The sequence below is a fragment of the Carya illinoinensis genome, chromosome 14, assembly GCF_018687715.1.
Source record: "Carya illinoinensis cultivar Pawnee chromosome 14, C.illinoinensisPawnee_v1, whole genome shotgun sequence".
NCBI lineage: Eukaryota > Viridiplantae > Streptophyta > Magnoliopsida > Fagales > Juglandaceae > Carya > Carya illinoinensis.
The window spans coordinates 23,030,227-23,056,487 of record NC_056765.1 but is presented as its reverse complement, the minus strand read 5'-3'; the positions used below and the strand labels follow the sequence as shown (position 1 = coordinate 23,056,487).

The following is a 26,261-nucleotide window of genomic DNA, read 5'->3' as shown; positions in this document are numbered from 1 at the left end:
CCCAAATACCTCTCCAAACATAGGAAGGGGCTTTCCCTAAAGAAGAGTTTTGAAAATTAGATGTAGGGAAATATCTTGCCTTAAAAACCCTATGGAGGAGTGAGTTTTCATATGACATAATCCTCCATTCCTGCTTTGCAAGGAGAGCTTTGTTGAAAATATGTAGATTTCGAAAACTCATCCCACCTTCAAGTTTAGGACTACACATTTTATGCCAACACACTCAACACAGCTTCCTTTCTTCTTTTCTCTGCCCCATCAAAAGTTTGTCATCATGCCCTCAAGTTCATAACATAAAGACTTAGATAGTTTAAAGCAGCTCATTGTGTAGGTAGTTTGCACAAATAATTTATTTTTTATTTTCCTTTAAGCCATGATTTTCAGACCATGATAATGGGTTAGGTTTGACGTGCAACCTACTTGAACCAGGAAATTGACTACTACAGTAACCAGACTACCACCGCTTACGAGGTACTTAGCTGTGTCTCTAGTTTTTTTTTTTTTTAAGAGAAATGATAAATAAATAATACTTTCACAACATATTTAAAAAAAAAAAAATTGTTATAAGCATAATTACATATTATTATATACAATAATTTAATATAATTGATTAAAAATTAAATTTTATTAAAAATAATATTAATTTAAATTTTAAATATAAATAAATTAGTATTAATATATAGATTAGTACACGATTTTTATTTTATAATCATATTTTAAAATAAAAGATATTATTATTAAATATTATATAAAAGTATAACCACTTGATAAAAATATCTTCATTTTATATCGGTATTCTATTTTAGTGAGAAGTGGAAAGATACATGAAATGGTCAGACTAGTACGCATCTTACTGCCGTAGGATCTTCTACAATAGATGTTTCAAACCATTCCAACCAATGATTGTTCTAACCGTCATCATCGTGAACAATTTATTAGGGACAAGATTCTCTTATACCTAATTTACATTTACTGTTTTATATTCAAAAAAAAATTATTCGTTTTGCTATTTAAATCTAGATTAAAAATCTAATAACATGACTTTATTGTATAATCTAAAGAAATTAAATTCAATCAACTAATGTAATCATGTAATTTAATTAAAAGTAAATTCAATTTTTAAAAAATTAGCATTGTTTTATAAATTCAATTTTAAGAAAAAAAATTCAATCAGTTAACATAATCATGTAATTTAATTAAAACTAAATTCAGTTTTATAAAAATTAACTCAAAGAGCTAGAACGTCTTTGTAAGAAGATCATGTTCTAAAAATTTTAGTCTAGATTCAACTAGAAAAAGATAAAAAAAAAAAAAAAGGATAGTAAAACAATAATAAAAAATGTGTAAGAGTATCGTTACCCTTTATTAGGTATGTATTGTTATTGACCTATTTATTTAATGCTCAAATAGCTTTCTTGATGTGGCACCACCATGTAATATCATGTAATTTATTAAAAATATATATATTCAAATCAAAATGGCGTTCAAATATACAAAAATAAAAATGAAGACTGCATTATGAGGTATTGGAACTATAAAGAAACCTGGGTTGAGGTATTGGAAGCCAGGACTTCTGATCATAAGCTCCTGCTGATGCACATGATAAAACCAGAAAATAGAAGGTGGGTAAGGAAGAGAAGCTTTAAATATGAGGCTTCTTGGACTCTTGAGGAGGATTGTAAGGAGGTTCTACAAGAGGTATGGAAGAAGAAAGTTTCAGAAAGCTCAAGGTCAAATTCAGTCATGGAATTATTAAAAAGAAGTGGGGCTGCCCTACTCAGATGGAGTAAAATTAAGAGGAGGGGAGGAAACAAGGAGATAGAAGAAAAAACAAAGATTTTACAAAGTTTACAGAAAGAGGAGAGTAGCTGTAATATTGAAGAGATAAGGCAAGTAAAGAAGGAGCTGAACCTTTTACTGGAGAAAGAGAACATTAAATGGAAACAAAGAGCTAAATGTAATTGGTATAGGCATGGAGATAGAAACACTAAATATTTCCATGCATGTGCCAATCAAAGAAGGAAAAGGAATTTTATTAAGAGTGTATATGATGATGATAACAGGAAGTGGGAGGGGCATCAAAGAATTGAAGAGATTTTCAGGGCATATTTTGAGCATTTATTTCAATCTACAAATCCAAGTGAAGAAGATATAGAAGCATGTTTGGGAAGTTTGGTAGCAAGGGTGACTCCCGAGATGAATGATAAGCTCATGAAGAGCTATTCAAGAGTGGAGGTGGAGCAAGCATTGAAGCAAATGGCACCTCTCAAGGCCCCTGGTCCAGATGGCTTTGGACCATGTTTCTATCAAAACCATTGGGAGGTGGTATCCGAGGAGGTTTGTTCTTCTGCCCTAGCTTTTTTAAATGGGAACCCCATTGAACCTGCCCTTAATCATACACACATAGCCCTAATTCCCAAGTGCAAAGAACCAAAAAAAGCTAGTGAGTACAGACCTATAAGTCTATGTAATGTCATGTATAAAATAGTTTCCAAAACTATTTCAAATAGGCTTAAAAAGGTTCTGTCAGTCATTATTTCACCAACTCAAAGTGCCTTCCTGCCAGGAAGGTTGATAAATGATAATATAATGGTGGCTTATGAGGTGTTGCATTCTATGAAGTTCAGAAAGAGAAGGAGGGAAGGGAGTATGGCATTAAAATTAGATATGTCAAAAGCTTATGATAGGGTGGAGTGGGCTTTCTTGGAGGCTGTTATGACTAAGCTAGGCTTTCATAGGGATTGGGTGAAATTAGTTATGAGCTGTGTAAAATCAGTTTCATTTTCTGTATTGATAAATGGATGTCCTGGACTAAAGTTTTGGCCTAAAAGGGGTTTGAGGCAGGGGGGCCCTTTGTCACCCTACCTCTTTATCCTTTGTGCAGAAGGATTGAGTACCCTCTTGAATTCTTATGAAGACCAAAAGCTGACAAGAGGAGTGCAAGTAGCTAGAGGGGGTACGAGTATCAACCACCTGTTATTTGCTGATGACTGTATTCTTTTTGGAAGAGCCAAGATAGAAGAGTGGAATAGACTGCAAGAAGTGCTGAAAAAATATGAAAAAGCCTCTGGGCAGTTTCTGAATAAAGAAAAAACCTCTGTGTTTTTTAGTAGCAATACAAGGGAAGGAGATAAAAGGAGGATAGTTGAAGCAGGGGTGGCTGTAGCTTGTGGGAGCTATGAAAAATATTTGGGCCTTCCAACGATGGTAGGTAGATCCAGCTTTAATACTTTTAGAGTTTTAAAAGAAAGAATATGGCAGAGGATTACAAGTTGGAAAAACAATTTCTTGTCCCAAGCTGGGAAAGAAATTTTGATTAAGGCTGTTTTACAAGCAATACCTACTTATACTATGTCAGTTTTCAAACTCCCAAGAAAGTTATGCTATGAGATAAACATGCTTTTCTCGAGGTTCTGGTGGGGCAAGCAGCAGACAGAAAAATGCATACACTGGAGAAAATGGGAGAAGATGGGAGAGCAGAAAAGAAAAGGAGGGATGGGTTTCAGGGACTTGGAGTCTTTTAATTTGGCTCTTCTAGCAAAGCAAGGTTGGAGGCTTTTAAAGTGTCCATCCTCTTTAGCTAGTGTGATCTATAAAGAAAAATATTACAAGCACTCTAGTTTCTTGGAAGCTAAACTGAGTTCTAAACCTTCCCTCATTTGGAAAAGTTTATGGGAAGCTAGAAGCCTTGTAGAAGAAGGGTTGAGGTGGAGAGTGGGGGATGGCAGTAAGATATATGTATGGGGCACTAAATGGCTATCTTCTCCCTCATCTTTCTCTATACAATCACCTGTTTCTGTTTTGCAGGCAGATGCTAAAGTTGAAGAACTCATTGACAAGCCAATGAAGGAATGGAATGAGCATAAAATACGAGCCATTTTTAAGCAAGAGGAAGCTGACCAGATCTTGAGAATTCCACTAAGCAGAGGGATGGCAAAAGATACAATATATTGGGGACCTACAAAGAAGGGAGTGTTCTCTGTGAGCAGTGCATACTATCTACAATTGGAAAGAAGGAAGAGGGAGAAGGGTGAAAGTTCTTTAAGGGACTACACGGATGAAAGATGGAAGTATATGTGGGAATTAACAGTGCCCAATGTCACAAAGCTTTTCTTATGGAAGGCTGGAAATGATCTCCTTCCTACTAAGGGAAACCTGTTTAAAAGAAAGATAGTGGAAGAAAGGACATGTCCAGTGTGCAATGCAGAGAATGAAACTTTAATGCATGTGCTTTGGACCTGCCCTGCTGCAAATGATATATGGGCTGAACCAGAAAGTTTAGTTCACAAGTGGAGCAGAAAAGAAGAAGACTTCATGGGGTTATGGGAAAGAATGATGCAGAATTTGAATAAGAACCAAATGGAGGAGATAGTTATGATACTCAGAAGAGTGTGGTTGCGTAGAAATACCTTTGTTTTTGAAAAAAAGATGCTATGTCCAAAAGGAGTAATAAGGGCAGCAAATGAAGCATTATTAGAATACCAGAATGCTCAGGCCCCTCAAACTCTGGAAATTCAAGTTCAAAGGCCTGCAAGAGAGAAACAGAAATGGGAAAAACCAGTGGGTGGTGTTGTCAAAGTGAATTGGGATGCTGCCTTAGTAAAAAAAAAGGAAAAAATGGGAGTAGGTATAGTTATAAGGGATGAAGTGAGAGATCCGATGGTGGCTGTATGTGATCAACAGAGTCATGTGGAAGACCCCATGGTGGCAGAATGCTTAGCCCTGCGTAAAGCTCTAGAATTATGCATTGATCTTAACATCAGGCAGGCTATATTTGAAGGGGATGCACAAACTGTTATTATGGCAGTTAACAGGGAAGAAGAGGATATGTCATGCATTGGTTCTGTGATTGAAGATGTAAAGGTTCTTTTTAAACAAAATACAGACTGGAAATTGCAATTTACACATAGAGAAAACAATATAGTAGCACACACTTTAGCTAGAAATGCTTTAAGCTTGTTAGAACAGAAAGTTTGGATAGAAGATATGCCAGCCTTCATTGTGAAGGAGCTGGAATCAGACAAGCTGTATAGAAGAGTTATTCATTAATGAAATTCTGAGGAATCCTTTCAAAAAAAAAAAATGAAGACTGCATTTAGATCTAAAACATTTATTACTATATTATTACTTTATTATTACTTTTTACCTATTTTTATTACTATTCATTACTTTTTACTACTATTTATTACTATATTATTATTTTTTACCTACTTTTTATTACTATTCACAATTCTTATCAATACTCAAACTCACGTAAATCTCTCTTCTATATCCTTTTTTCGTTGATGGCACTACACCAAGAGGACCATTCGAAAGGTAAATTTCAAATAAGCACGTAGTATTATTCTTATTAGATTCACTTCTCTATTTGTTACTACCTTAGTTTTTTCCGTTACAAAAATTTTACTCATTATCCCACATACTACATATCATTGATAATTTTTTATTTTTCTCTTACCAAATATGTAGTGTATAGATGATAAGTAAACGAATTCAATTAGTTTAAGAAGAATAAAACCAAAAAAATCTTAAAAAAATAAATTTTTAAATTAAGTGTAATATGTGGTATGTGAGATGATGAGTATCAAAACTCTACTACCTAACTAGGGTTGTTGGACCTCCATAATTCTTGATGTATATGTTTATCCATTATTAATTTTATTTGAGAAATGTTTGGACAAAATATTCTATAACATTAAATTTATAAATTATCGTGATTTCATATACTACATTAAATTATAAATTTCATTTTATTGTAAAGTAAATTAAAATATATATATCCGTGTGTTTAAAATTTTATTTTTATAAAATCCTTTATAAATGGCAGCACTTGCCCACATAAAAATAAATAAAATCTATTCATCATTTATTTTTTTATTATTTTATAATGTGAAACTAAATGATAAGTTTAAAAATAAAATATAATAAATAGTTTCTAATTATCTAATATTAGGTTATAAAATAGCGAGAGAATTATATAATTGAAATGATAAACAGTGTTACTAAAAGAACAAAACTTTAACTCGTGCTTTCTTTTTCATTTTATGGTGGGATGTATATATAGCCACTGGTGACGATATTGTGTGTCATAAGCAATGGAATTATTAAAGTATTGACATTAACTTTATCAAAAGTCTATCATTATTGTTCACTCATTAAATTAATATTTTATTTAATTTAATCGACTTTTGTTTTTCCTTCGCTCTCTCCTTCTCCTCTCTCCTTCTCCTCTCCATGTGTTTTCTCTATCTCCTTTGTCTCTTTCTTTGATTGTTGCAGTGTACGGAAACCGTCCTCTCTCCTGTTGTAGTTGTATGGTATTGAAGTTCATCTACTAATCTGACAGCATAAAAGAAATCCTCATTTTGACGATTTAATCTTATAGTAAAGCTGCACAGCCTCTTACATTTATCTACACCGCACGAAATTCTGACAACTTTTTGTATTTTATTTTATTTTTCTCTTTACCTATTCCAATTCCCACTCTTTCCATTTTTTTTTTTTTTTATTTTACTATGTTTTCTTCCCACATAGCCCTCTCGTCCCCAAACCCTACGTCCCACTCACCCAGCCCCCCTTCCCATCCAGAGACAGTTGAACACAAATTGAGGTACAAGATAGAATTGAAATTAATCATTAGTAATTATAATATAATAAAATATAAATTATTATATGAAATATATTTAAAATTTTTAATAAAATAAGATTTTATTTAAAATATTTAAATAAAGTTTTTTTTTAATTTATATTAAATATTACAACTTAAAGTAATGTCTCAATATAAATTTAACACTTTAATTTAATAAGATCTTAAAAAATTATTTAAAATATAAATAATTCATTGTATTAAATATTAAATTTAGTATTATGAGGTCTTGCACATATTGAAAAATAAAAAGGTTATTTAAAATTTTATATAATGAAATTGTTTTTATTTATTTTTTTAAAATTAAAAAAATACCTTATTTTTAATTTTAAGAGCCCTACATAGAATGGGACCTAAGGCAATGGCCTAACTGGCCTTGCCATTGAGCCGGCCCTATTCGCACCCAGCCCCCCACATCCCCACCCCGGGTCCCACTCCAGGCATTTTCCCCCGCTCCTCCCGTGTTTTCCATCCCTTGCATTTCTCCCCCCTCTCCAACATTGGACGGAAGCCCCTCTCCCCTGTGTCAATTTTTCTCCTCCTCTGCATTTAGTTGGAAGCCTCCTGCCTATGCCAGTTCGTGCCAGCTCCTCCTCCACTATTGTAAATTTTTTAGTTATTGGAGAGTTTGTACCAATTTTTTGGTTGTGCAGTTGTAGTTAAGGAGGAGTTGGTACCAATGTTAAATTTTTGGTTGTTGGGGGAGTTTGCACCACTATGTTTGGTTGTGAATATTTGGCGTGTTGTGGAAAGGAAAAAAAAAAAAGATCTGAAACTCTATATTATATAGATGATTATTTGTTGTGAATGGAAGGAATTTGTTTGTTGTGAATGAAAAGAGATGAACTTTGTATAATCTGACACAAAGTTTAGGTCCTCCCTTTAATCCTTTTTCAGATTTAATAGTTTCAAATTATGCTTATCTGATTGTGGGCTAGGAAATTAGGCGGCTACTGCTGCTGCTTCAACTCGAAGGAAAAAGGGTGGGCATGAGAAAGATAAAAAAGAAAGATAAAGGGTGGGAGTGGGGAAAGCAGATTGAAAAGGTTGAGGGCACATAAATATTTAAAGACTTTTACTGTATATAAGTACAGTCGCGTATTAATCTGTGTACTAATACAGATTTATTCATACTTAAAATTTAAATTAACATTATTTTTAATAAAATCTATTTTTTAATCAATCACATCATATTAATGTACAGATTAATGTACAATTATACTTGTAACTATATTTTTCCATATTTAAAAGAAACGAAAAAAATTTAACACGTATATATTCGTGAGGTGTAGATGAGATAATGAGAGGCTAAGTAGATTTTCTCTTAAGGATGTTAAAATTAACAAGTTAATAGCTATGGTCTGTATAATTACAAATTATGAAAAATATATATATATTTTAAGTGAAAATATAATATTATATTATTATTTTAATAAATTTTATAGTTAATTCAGTGTGAAATTATGAATACGAAAGTTTTAATTTATAAAAAATATATACCTTTTACCAAATTTTAAAAATGACTTTAACGAGGTGAATGTCTTTAATTACGGTAACTTAGCAACTATAACCTACTTTCCCGCCTTTTGACTTTTGTTTTCCCCCACAACGACCGGAGGGTTACACCTAATTAAAGTAATCGTAGCTCTCAAGGCAAAGATTTCACACCTGTTCTGTAGCCGTCGTGACTCGTCCTTCCACCCAAAAGAAAATAAAAAAAATAAAAAATATCTGTAGATCGCCGCTTTTTCCCCTGTCCAGATTTGTGAAATCAGAAATTTGTTTTAGGTGTCAAATGAAACTAAGTTTGTCACTGAAAATTTTAAATTTTAAGATTAAATATTAAAATATTATATTTTAATAATATTATTATTTTAAAATTTAAAAAAATTAAGAAAAAATTGAATTATTTATTATATTTTATATAAAGATTTGAAAAAATTATAATAATAAGATGAAAATTTTATGTTTGAGATAAAAAATTCTAATTGCCAAACAGTACCTAAAGTATAAAATGATGTTTTTCATTCTATTTTTTCATAATTTTTTTTATGTGGTATAAAATTATAAAATAGTAAGATTTAAAATAAAATTTAAATAGGCTTAATACAACCATATATTAAAAAAAATATCATGTGTTAAGGATAATATATTATTAAAATAATAAAAAAATAAGTAAATAATCTGTAAGATCTAAATAATTTTGTAAAAGATAGTCAAATTAATTTTTTTAAAGAGTGAGCCAACACAAGATAAAATTAATATTACCTTATTCAATCATAAAACATTAATATATATTAAATTATTTTTCAAACTTTAGGGGTGCGTAGCCCCCTAAGGGCCTTAATAGGTTCGCCACTGCATCCAGCAATTAATAATCGTAAAAAATGCAAGAAATGCTACTCTTCCATATGGGACTTTCGACGGGGATGTTCGTAATTTTTTTATTTAATAATTAAAAATGTATTTTTAAATGATATTGTAAATTTATTTTTAAATATTTATAAGTATAAAAAAATACATAAAAAAATAAAATTTATTAGCGAGTGCCCCATTGGGCGTCGAGAGCCCTATGTGTAGTTGCAGAGCCACTCAAAAAATATACATAATTTTAAAGAATCTTATGAAGATTTTCCTAAAGGTAAATTTTCTTAATACATATAAGATTTTCTTCCAAAAGATGTTGAGAAATCAAATTGAGGTTTGGATATAAAAAGTCTTTTAATTTATTTCATTTAATTATTATAATTTTTTAAATGAGGAATTTTTATAACATAGAATCCAAGGAACAAACAATTTTTCATGATCATATAATAAAATTGGCTATTGAGTCTCTTGCAATTATAGTTGCGACTTGTATTCGTAAGGTCTTATTTATATCGTAACAAGTTATAGATATTTGATAATATTTGGGAAAATGTTATGAACGAATTCAAAGACAATGGAATGCTCACATTTGAGGGACCGTTAATTGAAAAATGCAATGAACAGTAACTGAAATGTGAGCATACCTTTTTCTGCGTATGAATTCATCCGTATTTATAGCCACATTTTTTTTTTTCCCAACCGATTAAAATAATTTTACTTATAATATAACAATAACTATATAAATTATTCACAATTACAAAAATTTTTATGATAAAATATTTTATGATCAATATTCAAACCAATAATATATAAAAAAAATTAATATCTCCAAAAAGTAAAATTGCAGATTAAGAAAAATGTTAATAGTTTGATGTATTAAGTAGAATAGCAATATTAAATCTCAATACAATAAAGCTTATACAACTAAATATTACATAAATTTAAAATATGATTTATGTGAGTTATAAGATTTGGTTGCAGATTTTATAAATTGACTCGTAATTGATTGATTTATTAATTAACTATATCGTATCGAGTCCACCACTACATTGGGTTGAAAGGCAGGGAAGTAGTGGGGGGGGGGGGGGGGGGGGGGGGGGGGGGTGGGGGCGGGGAGGGGGATTGACATGGAGTGGGAAGAATGAGGAGTTGTGGTAAGACTAATAATGGCTTTAAATATGAGGAAAAAAATTTTGATAAATATCAAGCGACTTTGATAATATAATATGAATATTAGAAGGGGTATTTTTGATAGATGCAAACTATAAGTGTATAATATCGTAGTTTTATAATAAAGTGATAAGAAGAGTATCATTCTCAAGGATTGGTAAGTTACTTTTAACCAATATCAAAATTATACTAATCTTGATTTTATCTAGAGAAGTCACTAAGATTTTTGTAATTGTAATTTAAAATAAAATCAATTCAAAGAAAAATACGCAAAGGAAAATAAAAATGATGTTCAAAGATCAAATTAATGGAAAAGAAAACTTCTAGAAAATTAATTGATTTCAACTAATTCCCCACTATGCTTTACTTATCTAACTAATTGAATTTAATTCTTTTTATTTATTAGCAAATCTCTTATTCATCCAAAAGTCTTTTTCGATAGTCAATTGAAAATTATTCTTGTTCATCATTTTACAAAAGAGTATGCAAATTAATCAATCAAGAAAGTAATAAGACTAATGATTTAAATACTACATAGGTTCATACAAGTCTTTCAATCTCTATATTTACCTATGCCGAAATATTCAAGATCTATCCTATAATTCCCTCTTTCGATAATAAATCACAAGATTAAAATCATCTAATTAATGACCAGTTAATTAGAAACAATAAAATCAGAATAAATCAGATAAACAAATAAAGAATTGCTTTAAATTAGCATAGAAAATCAAGCATAGTTTGGAACTAGATTATATCGTTTTCCTAAAATAAATAAAATTTAATTCATACTAAAAATTAAATTCAACAATAAACGAATTCACCATAATTTTTCTGAGAATAATGGAAGGAAAATGAATACTGAAAAATACTCTTCGCAAATGCAGCTCTTAGCCCAGTGTCCTCGCAGTTGCAGCTTGTCTTCAAAAACACCAGCAAAATATTCACCCTCCTTCTCTCCCCTCTGTGTCCATCTATGATCCTAGAGTATGTGCAATATGTGGAACTCACTCAAAATAGATGGCTTCAAATCTGCTACCTCTTCCGTAAAATAAAAAATGAAATGCTAAGCTACTCCGTTCCTTCTGTAAAGACCAAGTCAAACTTGCGTGCTGCCTTCCACGTCCAAGAGCATATCAAAGATGATTTCATGTAAAACTAACAGTCCAGTGTACTCGTATATTATCATTAGCTTCTAACTTTTGATTTTTTTTTTTTACCAAGTCAAACTTCCATAATAAAAAGGGCTCCACGTTTATGATTTCAAATCATCTCCTTTTGTTTTGCTTTTTTCATCCAATCTCTCTTTTTTTTTTAATCAAATTCTCTATCTTCTTCATGCTTGAAGTCTACATGTAGTTAGGATCCTTCAACTTTCTTTCTTCCTTCATCAACTTATCCCTTGTATCTTTAGCATCTTGAAAAAGAATCAAACTTGATCTTTATCCTCAAATTACACCAGTGAAATTTAGATCTTTATTTTCTTTTAAATCTGAAATAAAATTTAAATAACAACAATGAATCCTAAAATCAATGAAAATAAATAAAATTAGACTAAATTTTAAAATTAAGAAGTGATAAAATATATTAAATTATGCAAGTCATCAATTTCCTTTCGGCCCATCCTAATTGGGCTTGGGCCAACACTGGAGCCAATTCCAGCTTGAGTCTCACCCTTCCGACACCCTAGAGTCACCAAAGGGGTCCAACTATCAAGGTTGCATCAAGGAAGTAGGATGCATAGCACAAAAAAGCCAGATAAGGGAGAATAGATGGGACACGCCGACTCTAACATCCCCATTGCACGTAATATTAAAGAATTTACATCAACAGGTAAATGGAGGACACATATTACCCTCCATTCTCTGATGGAGGATACTAGAGACTATGTTGTTCACCCAACGTCACGCCTTGGAAGTCAGGCCACATTAAAAGTGTCATCTTAAGAGCCACACCGCATTGAAAAGCTTTGCCTTAAAACACCACATCGTATTAAATATCCAAATAGATAAACACAAGCGGGACAGCTTAACACTGACATGGGGAATGGAGGGTCATATGTGTCCCATTCGACATCCACAATCCTTGTGTTGTTTACAGTTTTCAATTTCCAAGCAAGTTGCTCAAGATTCCTAGTGAGTATGCTCGGTGCTTCTGAGCAAGTATGCTTAGACTCTTCTACATCTATGCTTGGTCCTTCCGCGCTTAGCATCTTTCTAGTAAGTATGCTCGGCCATTCCTAGCAAGTATGCTAAGAAATGAAGTTTAATTCCCTTTTCTAGTCTACCAAACCAATCATTCCCAAAAGATCCAATACCTCTATCTTCTTAATCATTTTGCTTAGAATTTTCGAGCATCACCAAGTCTGAGTTTCGACTTCCAACGTGGCTTTTTATAAATAATAAAAAAAAGCTTAAATTTCTAAAAATTAAAAAAAAATAAAGTAATTGAATATATTATTATATATCTATGTATGTTATAATACTTTAAGATGAAAATCTATAATTTAATTTTTTTTTAATTTAATAATTAATTCATCGGATATTACATGTAGAGACCCATTAAGGGATCATGTAATTTTATTATTTTATTATAAACACAGTTGAGATTCGGACACCATATATACGGCTATGGTCTCCACTCTAGACTATTCTTCAACTCATGCGCATCCAATCACACTTAGTTATATAAAGTGTATTAGCGGTTAGCCATGGAAGATTGAGCCTCACATTCTTCTTCTCTGATGACTGCAGAAATGTTCTCTACCAAATTTCCACAACCGTTTGACATATGATTTTGGTATTTTTAGATTCTCCAAATTTAAAAGAGAATTGGGAATTACCCTTGTCCTAAAGAATTATCGTTTGGTTACACAGATGAGATGAAATAAGATGTTTTAAATAGTAATAAATAAAATATTGTTATAATATAATTTTTAAATATTAATTTTATATTGAGATTTGAAAAAGTTAGATTGTTTATTATATTTTATATGAGAATTTGAAAAAATGTGTAATAATGAGTTGAGATGAAATGAGACGAGATTTTTGATTTTGGTTAAACAAACAAGACAGATTAAAAGATCTATTGGATATTCAGATTTGATCTACTGCATTTGATGATATTCATATGACTGATTCAGGCCACTTGAAATATATATATATTTTTTAGTAATGCTAATTTTAAGTGTAGCATGAAAGATTTTGAAGAATATCTAATAATAAAATAATCATTAGAACACTAACCTCTGGCCATCGTTGATCAAGTATTTGCAGGAACCAGTTGTTTTTTTGGATTATGAACCCTCACAGATTTCTATATGGAGAGTATTGGGTAGGGGTTTTCAGCCTATCTTTATTTTAAGATCAAAAATTTGTGACTGAAGGAAAATCACAGGCATTTATATATAGATAGGCCGAGACCCTTATCCACTGTTTTTCTAAGTGTTGCTTCCTTCCATCAAGGAATGTAACTATTGGGTTTTAAATGAGTAGTATCTTTATTTTAATTACCCAGAGTTTTTTTTATTTAATATAAATATAAAACTATTAAATAAATATATATAATATATATTAAAGGGTGTGGCACGTAAGCCACCTTCAAGTCTCCTACAAGGAGACATGTGCTTTCATTCTCCCACTTGGCTTACGTGACAGTCATTTAAAATTATCTGGGTAACCAAAACTGAATATGGCCACAAATAAAACTACTTAAACCATAAACTTTAGTAGAAAGATATAATACATGAATCATGGCGGTTATGTTATTATATTAACATTTCCTTCCATGTATTACACTGTATTAGCCTCTCTAAATTAATTTCCATATGTGAAATATCTCTTTATGAATGACTTCCTATAAGTCATTATGGGTCTATACATCATAGATTAGGAGCAAAAACTTTATGTGCACAAATAAAAATATTATTCTTGACAACAACAAGTACTGTATACAATAATTAAATCAAACATAAAATGAGCTCATTAATCCCATGCTCTCTACATGTTTCAAAAACATTTTTATTGAGAGCCCTTTTGTCATGGGATCTGCAATCATAAAGGATGTACTTGTATGTTCTATAGTGACTTCTTGTTCCTTAACTCTCTCTCTGACAGTAAGATACTTTATGTCAATATGTTTGCTTTTGCTCCCACTCTTGTTATTCTTAGAAAAGAAAACTGCTGCCAAATTATCACAGTAAATTCTTAATGGCTTAGATATTGAATCCACAACTTGAAGCCCTGTGATGAAACTCCTCAACCATTTTGCCTGTGAAGTTGCTTCAAAGCATGCTATAAACTCTGCCTCCATGGTAGATGATGCAATGATTGTCTGTTTGGTACTTTTTCATGATATGGCACCTCCTGCTAACATGAAGACATACCCTAAAGTGGACTTTCTGGAGTCATGACAACCCGTAAAATCTAAGTCTGAATATCCAACCACTTCTAGACAATCAACATGCTTATAAGTAAGCATATGATTCTTGGTTCCTTGTAAATATCTCATAACCTTTTTAGCAGCCTTCCAATGTTCTATTCCAGGATTGCTTTGGTATCTTCCCAACATTCCCACAGCATATGCAATATCAGGTCTTATACAAACCTGTGCATGCATTAAACTACCAACAGCAGATGCATATGGAATGTTTTCTAATTCTTTCTTTTCCAAAGCATTTTTCGGACATTGACTTAAACTGAATTTATCACCCTTTAATATGGGTGCTGCATTGGGTGTACATTCATTCATTCTGAATTTTTTCAACAGCTTTTCAATGTAGGCTTTATGAGAAAGTCCTAAAATTCTTTTAGACCTATCTCGGTGAATCTCTATGCCTAAAACATAAGAAGATTCACCTAAATCCTTCATTTCAAAGCTTTGGAATAGAAATTTTTTTGTGTCATGAAGTAGACCCAAATCATTAGTTGCAAGCAAAATATCATCAACATATAGGACTAAGAAAATGAACTTACTCCCACTAAATTTATGGTATATGCAGTTATCCACGATGTTCTCTATAAAACCAAATGAAGTAATAACATCATGAAACTTCAAATACCATTGATGGGATGCTTGTTTTAGTCCATAAATTGATTTCTTTAACTTGCAAACTAAATGATCACCTTTATCAGAATGAAACCCTTCAGGTTGCTTTATGTATACCTCTTCTTCAAGAATCCCATTTAAAAAAGCTATTTTCACATCCATTTGATGTAGCTCTAAATCAAAATGAGCTACTAATGCCATGATCACTCTAAATGAATCCTTTTTAGAAACTGGAGAGAAAGTATCATGGTAGTCAATACCTTCTCTTTGTGTAAATCCTTTAGCTACAAGTCTGGCTTTATATCTATCGATATTACCATTTGAGTCTTTCTTGGTTTTATAAACCCATTTACAACCAATGACTTTAACTCCTTTAGGTAAATCGACAATTTCCCAAACTTGATTTTTAGTCATGGATTCCATTTCTTCTATCATAGCATCATGCCAAAATTTTGAATTTTCTCCACTCATTGCATGTGAAAATGAGATGGGATCATCTTTAGGTCCCACATCAAAGTCGGACTCTAGCAAGTACACATAATAATCATCAGAAATAGCAGGCTTCCTTGTTCTAGAGGATCTTCTTAATTCTACATTTTCATCTATATTATGTGGATGTTGCAATGTAGAGTCAAAGTTGGTATGTTCCTCATGAGATGGTGGTGGTTCTTGAATTGATTGATCTTCAAGAATATCATATTGATTTCCTTGAATGACAATCATTTCATTTCCATTCACGGATGTAGTATCTGAATTTCGTGTTTCCTCTCATTCTATCTTTCGAGAAACATTATTCCAACTTATTCCAAAATCCTCAATAAATTTTGCATTTCTGGCTTCCACAATTCTAGGTGTATGTGAGGGACAATAAAATCTGTAGCCCTTAGAATTTTTTGCATAGCCAATGAAATAACCACTGACTGTTCTTGGATCCAATTTCTTTAGTTGTGGATTATAGACCCTAACTTCAACTTGACAACCCCATATGCGCATATGCCTTAAACTAGGTTTCCATCCTTTCCATAATTCAAATGGTGTTTTGGGAACAACCTTAGATGGAACCCTATTTAAGATATACGCTGCAGTTTTTAAGGCCTCACTCCACAAATATAGAGGAAGATTACAATTACTGAGCATACTTCTTACCATATCCATAAGGGTACGGTTTCGCCTTTTAGCAACACCGTTTTGGTCAGGTGAACCTGACATTGTATACTGAGCAATAATACCTTCTTCTTTAAGAAAATTTGCAAATGGACCCGGTCGTTGACCTGACTCTGTATATCTACCATAATATTCTCCACCCCTGTCAGATCTTACGATCTTTATTTTCTTATCTAATTGTTTCTCTACTTCCTTTTTATATATTCTGAAAGCATCTAGTGCTTCAGATTTATCAAAAAGGAGATAAAGATACATAAACCGTGAATAGTCATCAATAAATGAGATAAAATAGGAAGAAGGACGGGAAAGCGACATTCAAACGCTATAAAGACAATGATACATGCTTCTTTTGCAAGAAAAAAGGGCACAAAAAGAAAGATTGCATAAAGTATAAATCATGGCTTGAGAAGAAAGGTAATCTCAATTCTCTTGTGTGCTATGAGTCCCATTTTGTAGACTCTCATCATAATATATGGTGGATTGATTCGGGTACTTCAATTCATGTTGTCAATATCATGCAGGGTTTTCTCAGCCTAAGGAAACCGATGGGAAGTGAACAAGGCATCTACTCAGGAAAGGGGATGCGTTCGCACGTCGAGGCTGTAGGAACTTTTAGACTTATTTTAAATAATGGTTATATTTTGGATCTTGAAAACACATTTTATGTACCTTCATTTTCTAGAAACTTGGTCTCTATATCTAGATTAGTACCTTTAGGATTTAAATTTAATTTTGTGAATTCAAATGTTTATGTATTTAAAAACTCCACATTTGTAGGATCTGGGACCTTGTTAAATGGTTTGTATAAATTAAATTTAGATTCTGTTTTTGAAAAAAGTCTATTAACTCTGCATGATGATATTGGCACTAAACGTAATATTGTTGATGAGTCCTCCTCTATATTATGGCATAGGAGATTGGGACATATCTCCATAGAGAGAATTAAAAGATTAGTAAATGATGAAGTCCTAAAGACTTTAGACTTCTCAGATTTTGGTACATGTGTGGATTGCATAAAGGGTAAGCAAACCAACAAAACAAGCAAAGGTGCCAAGAGGAGTGAGGAAATTCTTGGGATCATACACACTGACATCTGTGGACCATTTAGTACCCCTTGCATGAATGGTCAGAGATATTTTATCTCATTTATTGATGACTATTCACGGTTTATGTATCTTTACCTCCTTTTTGATAAATCTGAAGCACTAGATACTTTCAGAATATAAAAAGGAAGTAGAGAAACAATTAGATAAGAAAATAAAGATCGTAAGATCTGACAGGGGTGGAGAATATTATGGTAGATATACAGAGTCAGGGCAACGACCGGGTCCATTTGTGCCCTTTTTTCTTGCAAAAGAAGCATGTATCATCGTCTTTATAGCGTTTGAATGTCGCTTTCCCGTCCTTCTTCCACTTATTAATACCGACACTTTTGCCTTTCTTCCATTGTCCCTTCCTTTGAGTAACAAAATGAGCACTCTCAATATTTTCATGTTTCAATCTCTCTTCTTCTTGTACACACATGGTTAAAAGTTCATTAATGGACCATTTTTCCTTATGTGTGTTATAGGAAATCTTAAATTGTCCATATTCTGTAGGAAGAGAGTTGAGTATGAAATGGACAAGAAATGACTCTGAAATCTCAATCTCTAAATACTTTAGTTGGGCTGCAATATCCCTCATTTCCATTATGTGCTCACGCACACTTTTGGATTTGCCATGCTTCATAACTGATAATTTATTCATTAGGGTGCTAGCCAATGCCTTATCAGAACTAACAAATTGCTCTTCAATAGCCTTTATGTAGTCTTTGACTTTATCACACTCTGGGATTGAACCTCTAATGCTCTTACTCACATGTGACTTGATGAGCATTAGACTTAATCGGTTAGACCGCTCCCACCTTTCATAGGTATTTTTATCTATCAATGAACTTGATTCAATGGGTATAGGTGGTTCATCCACACGAAGTGCCAAGTCCAAATCCATGCACCCTAATGTTAAAAGAACCTTTTCTTTCCAATCCAAAAAATTTGCCCCATTCAGAATTGGAATATTAGAAGATTCACTATTTAAAAAGGAAGACATAGTAGCTGCAATAACATAACCAATAACATATATCAATGCTTTGAATCAAACAATAACTATAGTTTGAATTGACCAATGTCTAATTTAAAAAACAAATCTAAATCTCCCTGTGGGTAAAGATTGCAATATGCATAAGATTTGCTTATATTTTCTTTATAATAAGACTAGTGTTTTACAAATACTTAGGAAACGAGATCCCGCACCTATGGGTATAGGAAATCTTATTTCCCTAATATCATTTTTCACTATCTTATTCCAATTAAATCATATTTTTTTTATAATAATTACCTCCCTGTAGGGCCAAGTAATTACTAGAATGATTTAATTGCAATAAAAAATGTCATGATAAAATCAAACAGAATAATATATTAAAATATTATTATGTGTTAAGATGCTGTGGCCATTCTCAATACACAATAATATTTATACTCTAATATGGCATTATTCACTATAACGTACTTAATCATGATGCTAATACATCAACTAATAATCAAAAATTAAGATGATTCAAAATATATATATATACATAACTAGTTTCTGTACACAAATCTAATTATGAGTCTTTGATTTGTGTAAAGTAACCAAACAAATTAATAACCATAATTTTGCTGACCTAATGGTTAAACAAACTTATATATATATTTTAATACAATTAAATATGACGTTTTATGCATTATCCTTTTCACCAAATGTTTTATTATTTTATACAAACAATAAAATAAAATAAAAATATCACTTTTTCACGCACTGAGACTCAACCATCCAATGGTCCAGTGTCCATACGTGTCATTTGGATTAAGGATTCAATTTAATTTATGTCTTTTCAAATAAAAAACCATTGCACATTGCAGTGATTGCACGCGCATGAGACGCCACTGGGCTTGGCAACAAGAATGAAAAGTTCATCCCTAACCTTTAGTCGGGTCTGCAATTCAAACCCTGATCCTAATCTGGGTCAAAACGAGAAAATTGTTTTATTTTCTTTGTGAAGATCTCAGATCACCACAAATGATTAGTTTAAAAAATATTTGGGTACAAAAAAATAACAGATCAAATTTTGAACCTAAACCCAGTTTATAAAGTTTGAACGTAAGACCCAAAACATAAATCCACTCTCTTGTATCAAAAATTCACAAAAGTTTTCTTTTTCCTTTTTTTTTACAAAGTCAAAACATTTCAGATCAAAAGGAAAGGAATAAAAACACAAATCAAATTAAACCTTGATGAATAAAAAAATCTTTGGGCCAAAGACTCAAAAATGAAGATGAACTCTGATATATATTTCGATCTATGTTCTTCCGCATATGCCCCAACATACATTTTTTAAACCACATAAATGAACTCTAACCATAACGCACAGATCAGAATATTCCAAATATCCAAACATGTATTCTACCAATCAACAATCCGTATAACAATCAAAATCCATACTAAACAACGTAGCACAAGAGTTGGCTCTGATACCACTTTTGAAAGATTTTGAAGAATATCTAATAATAAAATAATCGTTTGAACACTAACCTCTGGCCATCATTGATCAAGTATTTGCAGGAATCAATTGTTTTTTTGGATTGTGAACCCTCACAGATTTCTATATGGAGAGTATTGGGTAGGGGTTTTCAGCCTATCTTTATTTTAAAATAAAAAAATTATGACTGATGGAAAATCACAGGCATTTATAAGAAAAAATTTTGTTACAAGTATAATTATATAATAATATGTACATTAATCTAATGTGATTAATTAAAAAATAAATTTTATTAAAAATAATATCAATTTAAATTTTAAATATAAAAAAATTAATATTAATACGTAAATTAGTACACAATTTTTTATTTCATAATTATATTTTAAAATGAAAGATATTATTATAAAATATTATATAAAAGTATAGCCACTTTATAAAAATATCTTCATTTTATAACGGTATTCTGTTTTACTGAGAAGTGGAAAGATACGTGATATGGTCAGACTAAGTACGGATCTTACTGCCGTAGGATCTTCTACAATAGATGTTTCAAACCATTCCAACCAATGGATTGTTCTAACCGTCATCATCGTGAACAATTTATCAGGGACAAGATTCTCTTATACCTCATTTACATTTACTGTTTTACTACTCAAAAAAAAGTTATTCGTTTTGCTATTTAAACCTAGATTAAAAATCTAATAACATGACTTTATTGTATAGTCTAAAAGAAATTAAATTCAATCAACTAATGTAATTATATAATTTGATTAAAAGTAAATTCAATTTTTAAAAAATTAGCATTGTTTTATAAATTTAATTTTAAGAAAAGAAATTCAATCAATCAACATAATCATGTAATTTAATTAAAACTAAATTCAATTTTATAAAAATTGACTCAAAGAGCTAGAACGTCTTTGTAAGAAGATCATGTTCTAAAAATTTTAGTCTAGATTCAACTAGAAAAAGATAAAAAAAAAAAAAGGATAGTAAAACAATAGTAAAAAATGTGTAAGAGTATCGTTACCCTTTATTAGGTATGTATTGTTATTGACCTATTTATTTAATGCTCAAATAGCTTTCTTGATGTGGTACCACCATGTAATATCATGTGATTTATTAAAAATATATATATATATATATTCAAATCAAAATGGCGTTCAAATATACAAAAATAAAAATGAAGACTGCATTTAGACCTAAAACATTTCTTTGTACTATTCATTACTTTATTCTTACTTTTTACCTATTTTTATTACTATTTATTATTTTTTACTACTATTTATTACTATATTATTACTTTTTACTTACTTTTTATTACTATTCACAATTCTTATCAATACTCAAACTCACGTAAATCTCTCCTCTATATCCTTTTTTCGTTGATGGCACTACACCAAGAGGACCATCCGAAAAGTAAATTTCAAATAATCACGTAGTATTATTCTTATTCGATTCCCTTCTCTATTTGTTACTACCTTAGTTTTTTCCGTTACAAAAATTTTACTCATCATCCCACATACTACATATCATTCATAATTTTTTATTTTTTTCTTACCAAATATGTGGTGTATAGATGATAAGTAAAAGAATTCAATTAGTTTAAGAAGAATAAAACCAAAAAAATCTTAAAAATTAAATTTTAAATTAAGTGTAATATGTGGTATGTGAGATGATGAGTATCAAAACTCTACTACCTAGCTAGGGTTGTTGGACCTCCATAATTCTTGATGTATATGTTTATCCATTATTAATTTTATTTGAGAAATGTTTGGACAAAATATTCTATAAAATTAAATTCATAAATTATCGTGATTTCATATACTACGTTAAATTATAAATTTCATTTTATTGTAAAGTAAATTAAAAAATATATATCCGTGTGTTTAAAATTTTATTTTTATAAAATCCTTTATAAATGGCAGCACTTGTCCACATAAAAATAAATAAAATCTATTCATCTTTTTTTTTTATCATTCTCTTATTATTTTATAATGTAAAACTAAATGATAAGTTTAAAAATAAAATATAATAAATAGTTTCTAATTATCTAATATTATGTTATAAAATAATGAGAGAATTATATAATTGAAATGATAAACAGTGTTACTAAAAGAACAAAACTTTAACTCGTGCTTTCCTTTTCATTTTATGGTGGTACGTATATATAGCCACTGGTGACGATGTTGTGTGTCATAAGCAATGGAATTATTAAAGCATTGACATTAACTTTATTAAAAGTCTACAATTACTGTTCACTCATTAAATTAATGTTTTATTTAAATTTAATCCACGAATGACTTTAGCTTTTCCTTAGCTCTCTCCTTCTCCTCCCCATGTGTTTTCTCTATCTCCTTTGTCTCTTTCTTTGATTTTTGCAGTGTACGGAAACCGTCCTCTCTCCTGTTGTAGTTGTATGGTATTGAAGTTCATCCACTAATCTGACAGCATAAAAGAAATCCTCATTTTGACGATTTAATCTTATAGTAAAGCTGCACAGCCTCTTACATTTATCTACACCGCACGAAATTCTGACAACTTTTTGTATTTTATTTTATTTTTCTCTTTACCTATTCCAATTCCCACTCTTTCCATTTTTTTTATTTTATTTTACTATGTTTTCTTCCCACATAGCCCTCGCGTCCCCAAACCCCACCTTCCCCACTCACCCAGCCCCCCGCATCCTTAGACCCCCCTTCCCATCCAGAGGCAGTTGAATACAAATTGAGGTATAAGATATAATTGAAGTTAGTAATTTATAATTATAATATAATAAAATATAAATTATTATATGAAATATTTTTAAAATTTTTAATAAAATAATATTTTATTTAAAATATTTAAATAATTTTTTTTAATTTATATTGAATACTACAATTTAAAATGATGCCTCAATATAAATTTAGCACTTCAATTTAATAAGATCTTAAAAAATTATTTAAAATATAAATAATTTATTGTATTAAATATTAAATTTAGTATTATGAGGTCTTACACATATTGAAAAATAAAAAAATTATTTAAAATTTTATATAATGAAATGGTTTTTATTTTTTATTTTTTAAATTAAAAAATACCTTATTTTTAATTTTAAGAGCCCTACATAGAATGAGGCCTAAGACAATGGCCTAACTGGCCTTGCCATTGAGCCTGCCCTATTCCCACCCCAAGTCCCCACCCCGCGTCCCACTTCAAGCATTTTTCCCCCCTCTTTCCCGTGTTTTCCATCCCTTGCATTTCTACCCCCTCTCCAACATTGGACAGAAGCTCCTCTCCCCTGTGTTAATTTTTCTCCTCCTCTGCATTTAGTCGGAAGCCTCCTGCCTGCACCAGTTCGTGCAAGCTCCTCCTCCACTATTATAAATTTTTTGGTTGTTGAACAGTTTGTATCAATTTTTTTGGTTATGCAGTTTAGTAATGGGGGAGTTGGTACCAATGTTAAATTTTTGGTTGTTGGGGAGTTTGTACCCCTATGTTTGGTCGTGAATATTTGGAATGTTGTGGAAAGAAAAAAAAAAGGTCTGAAACTCCATATTATATAGATGATTATTTGTTATGAATGGAAGGGATTTGTTTATTGTGAATGAAAAGAGATGAACTTTGTATAATCTGTTACAAAGTTTAGGTCCCCCTTTAATCCTTTTTCAGATATAATAGTTTCAAATTATACTTATCTGATTGTGGGTTGGGAAATTAGGCGGCTGCTGCTGATGCTTCAGCTCAAAGGAAAAAAGGGTGGATTTGAAAAAGATAAAAAAGGAAAAATAAAGGTTGGGAGTGGGGAAAGCAGATTGAAAAGGGTGAGGGCATATAAATATCTAAAAGAAAGGAAAAAAAATTTAACACGTGGATTCGTGAGGTGTAGATGAGATAAAGGGAGATTGAGTAGATTTTCCCTTAAAGGATCTTAAAATTAACAAGTTAATAGTTATGGTCTCATGTATAATTACAAAATATGCAAAACATATATATATTTTAAGTGAAAATATAATATTATATTATTATTTTAATAAATCTTATAATTAATTCAGTGTAAAATTATGAATACGAAAGTTTTAATTTGTAAAAAATATATACCATTTATCAAATTTTAAAAATGACTTTAAAACGAGGTGAATGTCTTTAATTACGGTAACTTAGCAACTATAACCTACTGTCCCGCCTTTTGACTTTTGGTGTCTCCCACAACGACCGGAGGGTTACACCTAATTAAAGTGAATAGTGATAGTTTTATTATTATTTTATTATTTTTTTAAAAAAATTATTTAATAATTAAGCAAGTGACTATCATTAAAATTATATATTTTTAAAATTTTTTTAATAATTAAAAATGTTAAAAAAATATTTAAAAAAATAATAAAAAAATAAATATATTATAAATAATAAAATAATAATAATAAAATAATAAATGTATCGTTACCCAATTAAAGTAATCGTAGCTCTCAAGGCAAAGATTTCACACCTGCTGTGTAGCCGTCATGGCTCGTCCTTCCACCCAAAAGAAAATAAAAAAAATAAAAAATATCTGTAGATGTCGCCGCTTTTTCCCCTCCCCAGATTTGTGAAATAAGAAGTTTGTTTAGGTGTCAAATGAAACTAAGCTTGTCACTGGAAATTTTTATATAAAAATTTTAAATTTTAAGATTAAATATTAAAATATTATATTTTAATATTATTATTATTTAAAAATTTAAAAAAATTAAGAAAAAATTAAATTATTTATTATATTTTATATAGAAATTTAAAAAAATTATAATGATGAGATGAGAATTTTATATTTGAGATGAAAAATTCCAATAGCCAAACAGTATCTAAAGTATAAAATGATGTTTTTTATTCTATTTTTTCATAAATTTTTTTTGGTGGTATAAAATTATCAAATAGTAAGATTTAAAATAAAATTTAAATAGGCTTAATACAACCATATATTAAAAAAAATATCATGTGTTAAGGATAATATATTATTAAAATAATAAAAAAAATATAAGTAAATAATCTATAAGATCCAAATAATTTTGTAAAGGATGGTCAAATTAATTTTTTTAGAAAGTGAGGAAACACAAGATAAAATTAATATTACCTTATTCAATCATAAAATATTAATATATATTAAATTGTTTTTCAAACTTTAGGGGTGCAAGGGCCTTAATAGGTTTGCCACTGGATCCAGCAATTAATAATCGTAAAAAATGCAAGAAATGCTACTCTTCCGTATGGGACTTTCGACGGGATGTTCGTAATTTTTTTATTTAATAATTAAAAATATATTTTTAAATGATATTGTAAATTTATTTTTAAATATTTATAAGCATAAAAAAATACATAAAAAAATAAAATGTATTAGTGAGTGCCCCATTGGGCGTCGAGAGCCCTATGTGTAGTCGCAGAGCCACTCAAAAAATATACATAATTTTAAAGAATCTTATGAAAATTTTCTTAATACATATAAGATTTTCTTCTAAAAGATGTTGAGAAATCAAATTGAGGTTTGGATATAAAAATTCTTTTAATTTATTTCATTTAATTATTATAATTTTTTAAATGAGGAATTTTTATAACATAGAATCCAATGAACAAACAATTTTTCATGATCATATAATAAAATTGGCTATTGAGTCTCTTGCAATTATAGTTGCGACTTGTATTCATAAGGTCTTATTTATGTCGTAACAATTTATAGATATTTGATCATATTTGAGAAAATGTTATGAATGAATTCAAAGATAATGGAATGCTCACATTTGAGGGACCGTTAATTGAAAAATGCAATGAACAGTAACTGAAATGTGAGCATACATTTTTCTGAGTATGAATTCATCCGTATTTGAGTTTTACTACATACAAGCATAGTTGCGCACTAATCTGTATATCAATACTGATTTATTCATACTTAAAATTTAAATTAACTCTGTTTTCAATAAAATTTACTTTTTGACCAATCACATGACATTGGTATACAGATTAGTACATAATTGTATTTGTAATTATATTTTTTCCCGATTTATAGCCACATTTTTTTTCCCAACCGATTAAAATAATTTTACTTATAATATAACAATAACTATATAAATAATTCACAATTACCAAAATTTTCATGATAAAATATTTTATGATCAATATTCAAACTAATAATACATAATAAAAAATTAATATCTCCAAAAAGTAAAATTGCAGATTAAGAAAAATGTTAATAGTTTGATGTATTAAGTAGAATAGCAATATTAAATCTCAATACAATAAAGCTTATAAAACTAAATATTACATAAATTAAAAATAGGATTTATGTGAGTTAGACGAATTGGTTGCAAATTTTAT

General features: G+C 30.2%; 1 protein-coding gene across 1 annotated transcript; it reads right to left on the bottom strand.

The window, feature by feature from the left end:
* Nucleotides 1-17,701: 17,701 nt before the first annotated feature.
* On the bottom strand, nt 17,702-18,379 carry LOC122293697. Its single transcript, XM_043102203.1, has one exon. The coding sequence runs from the start codon at nt 18,377-18,379 to the stop codon at nt 17,702-17,704; it is 678 nt and encodes a 225-aa protein (XP_042958137.1).
* Nucleotides 18,380-26,261: the final 7,882 nt, after the last annotated feature.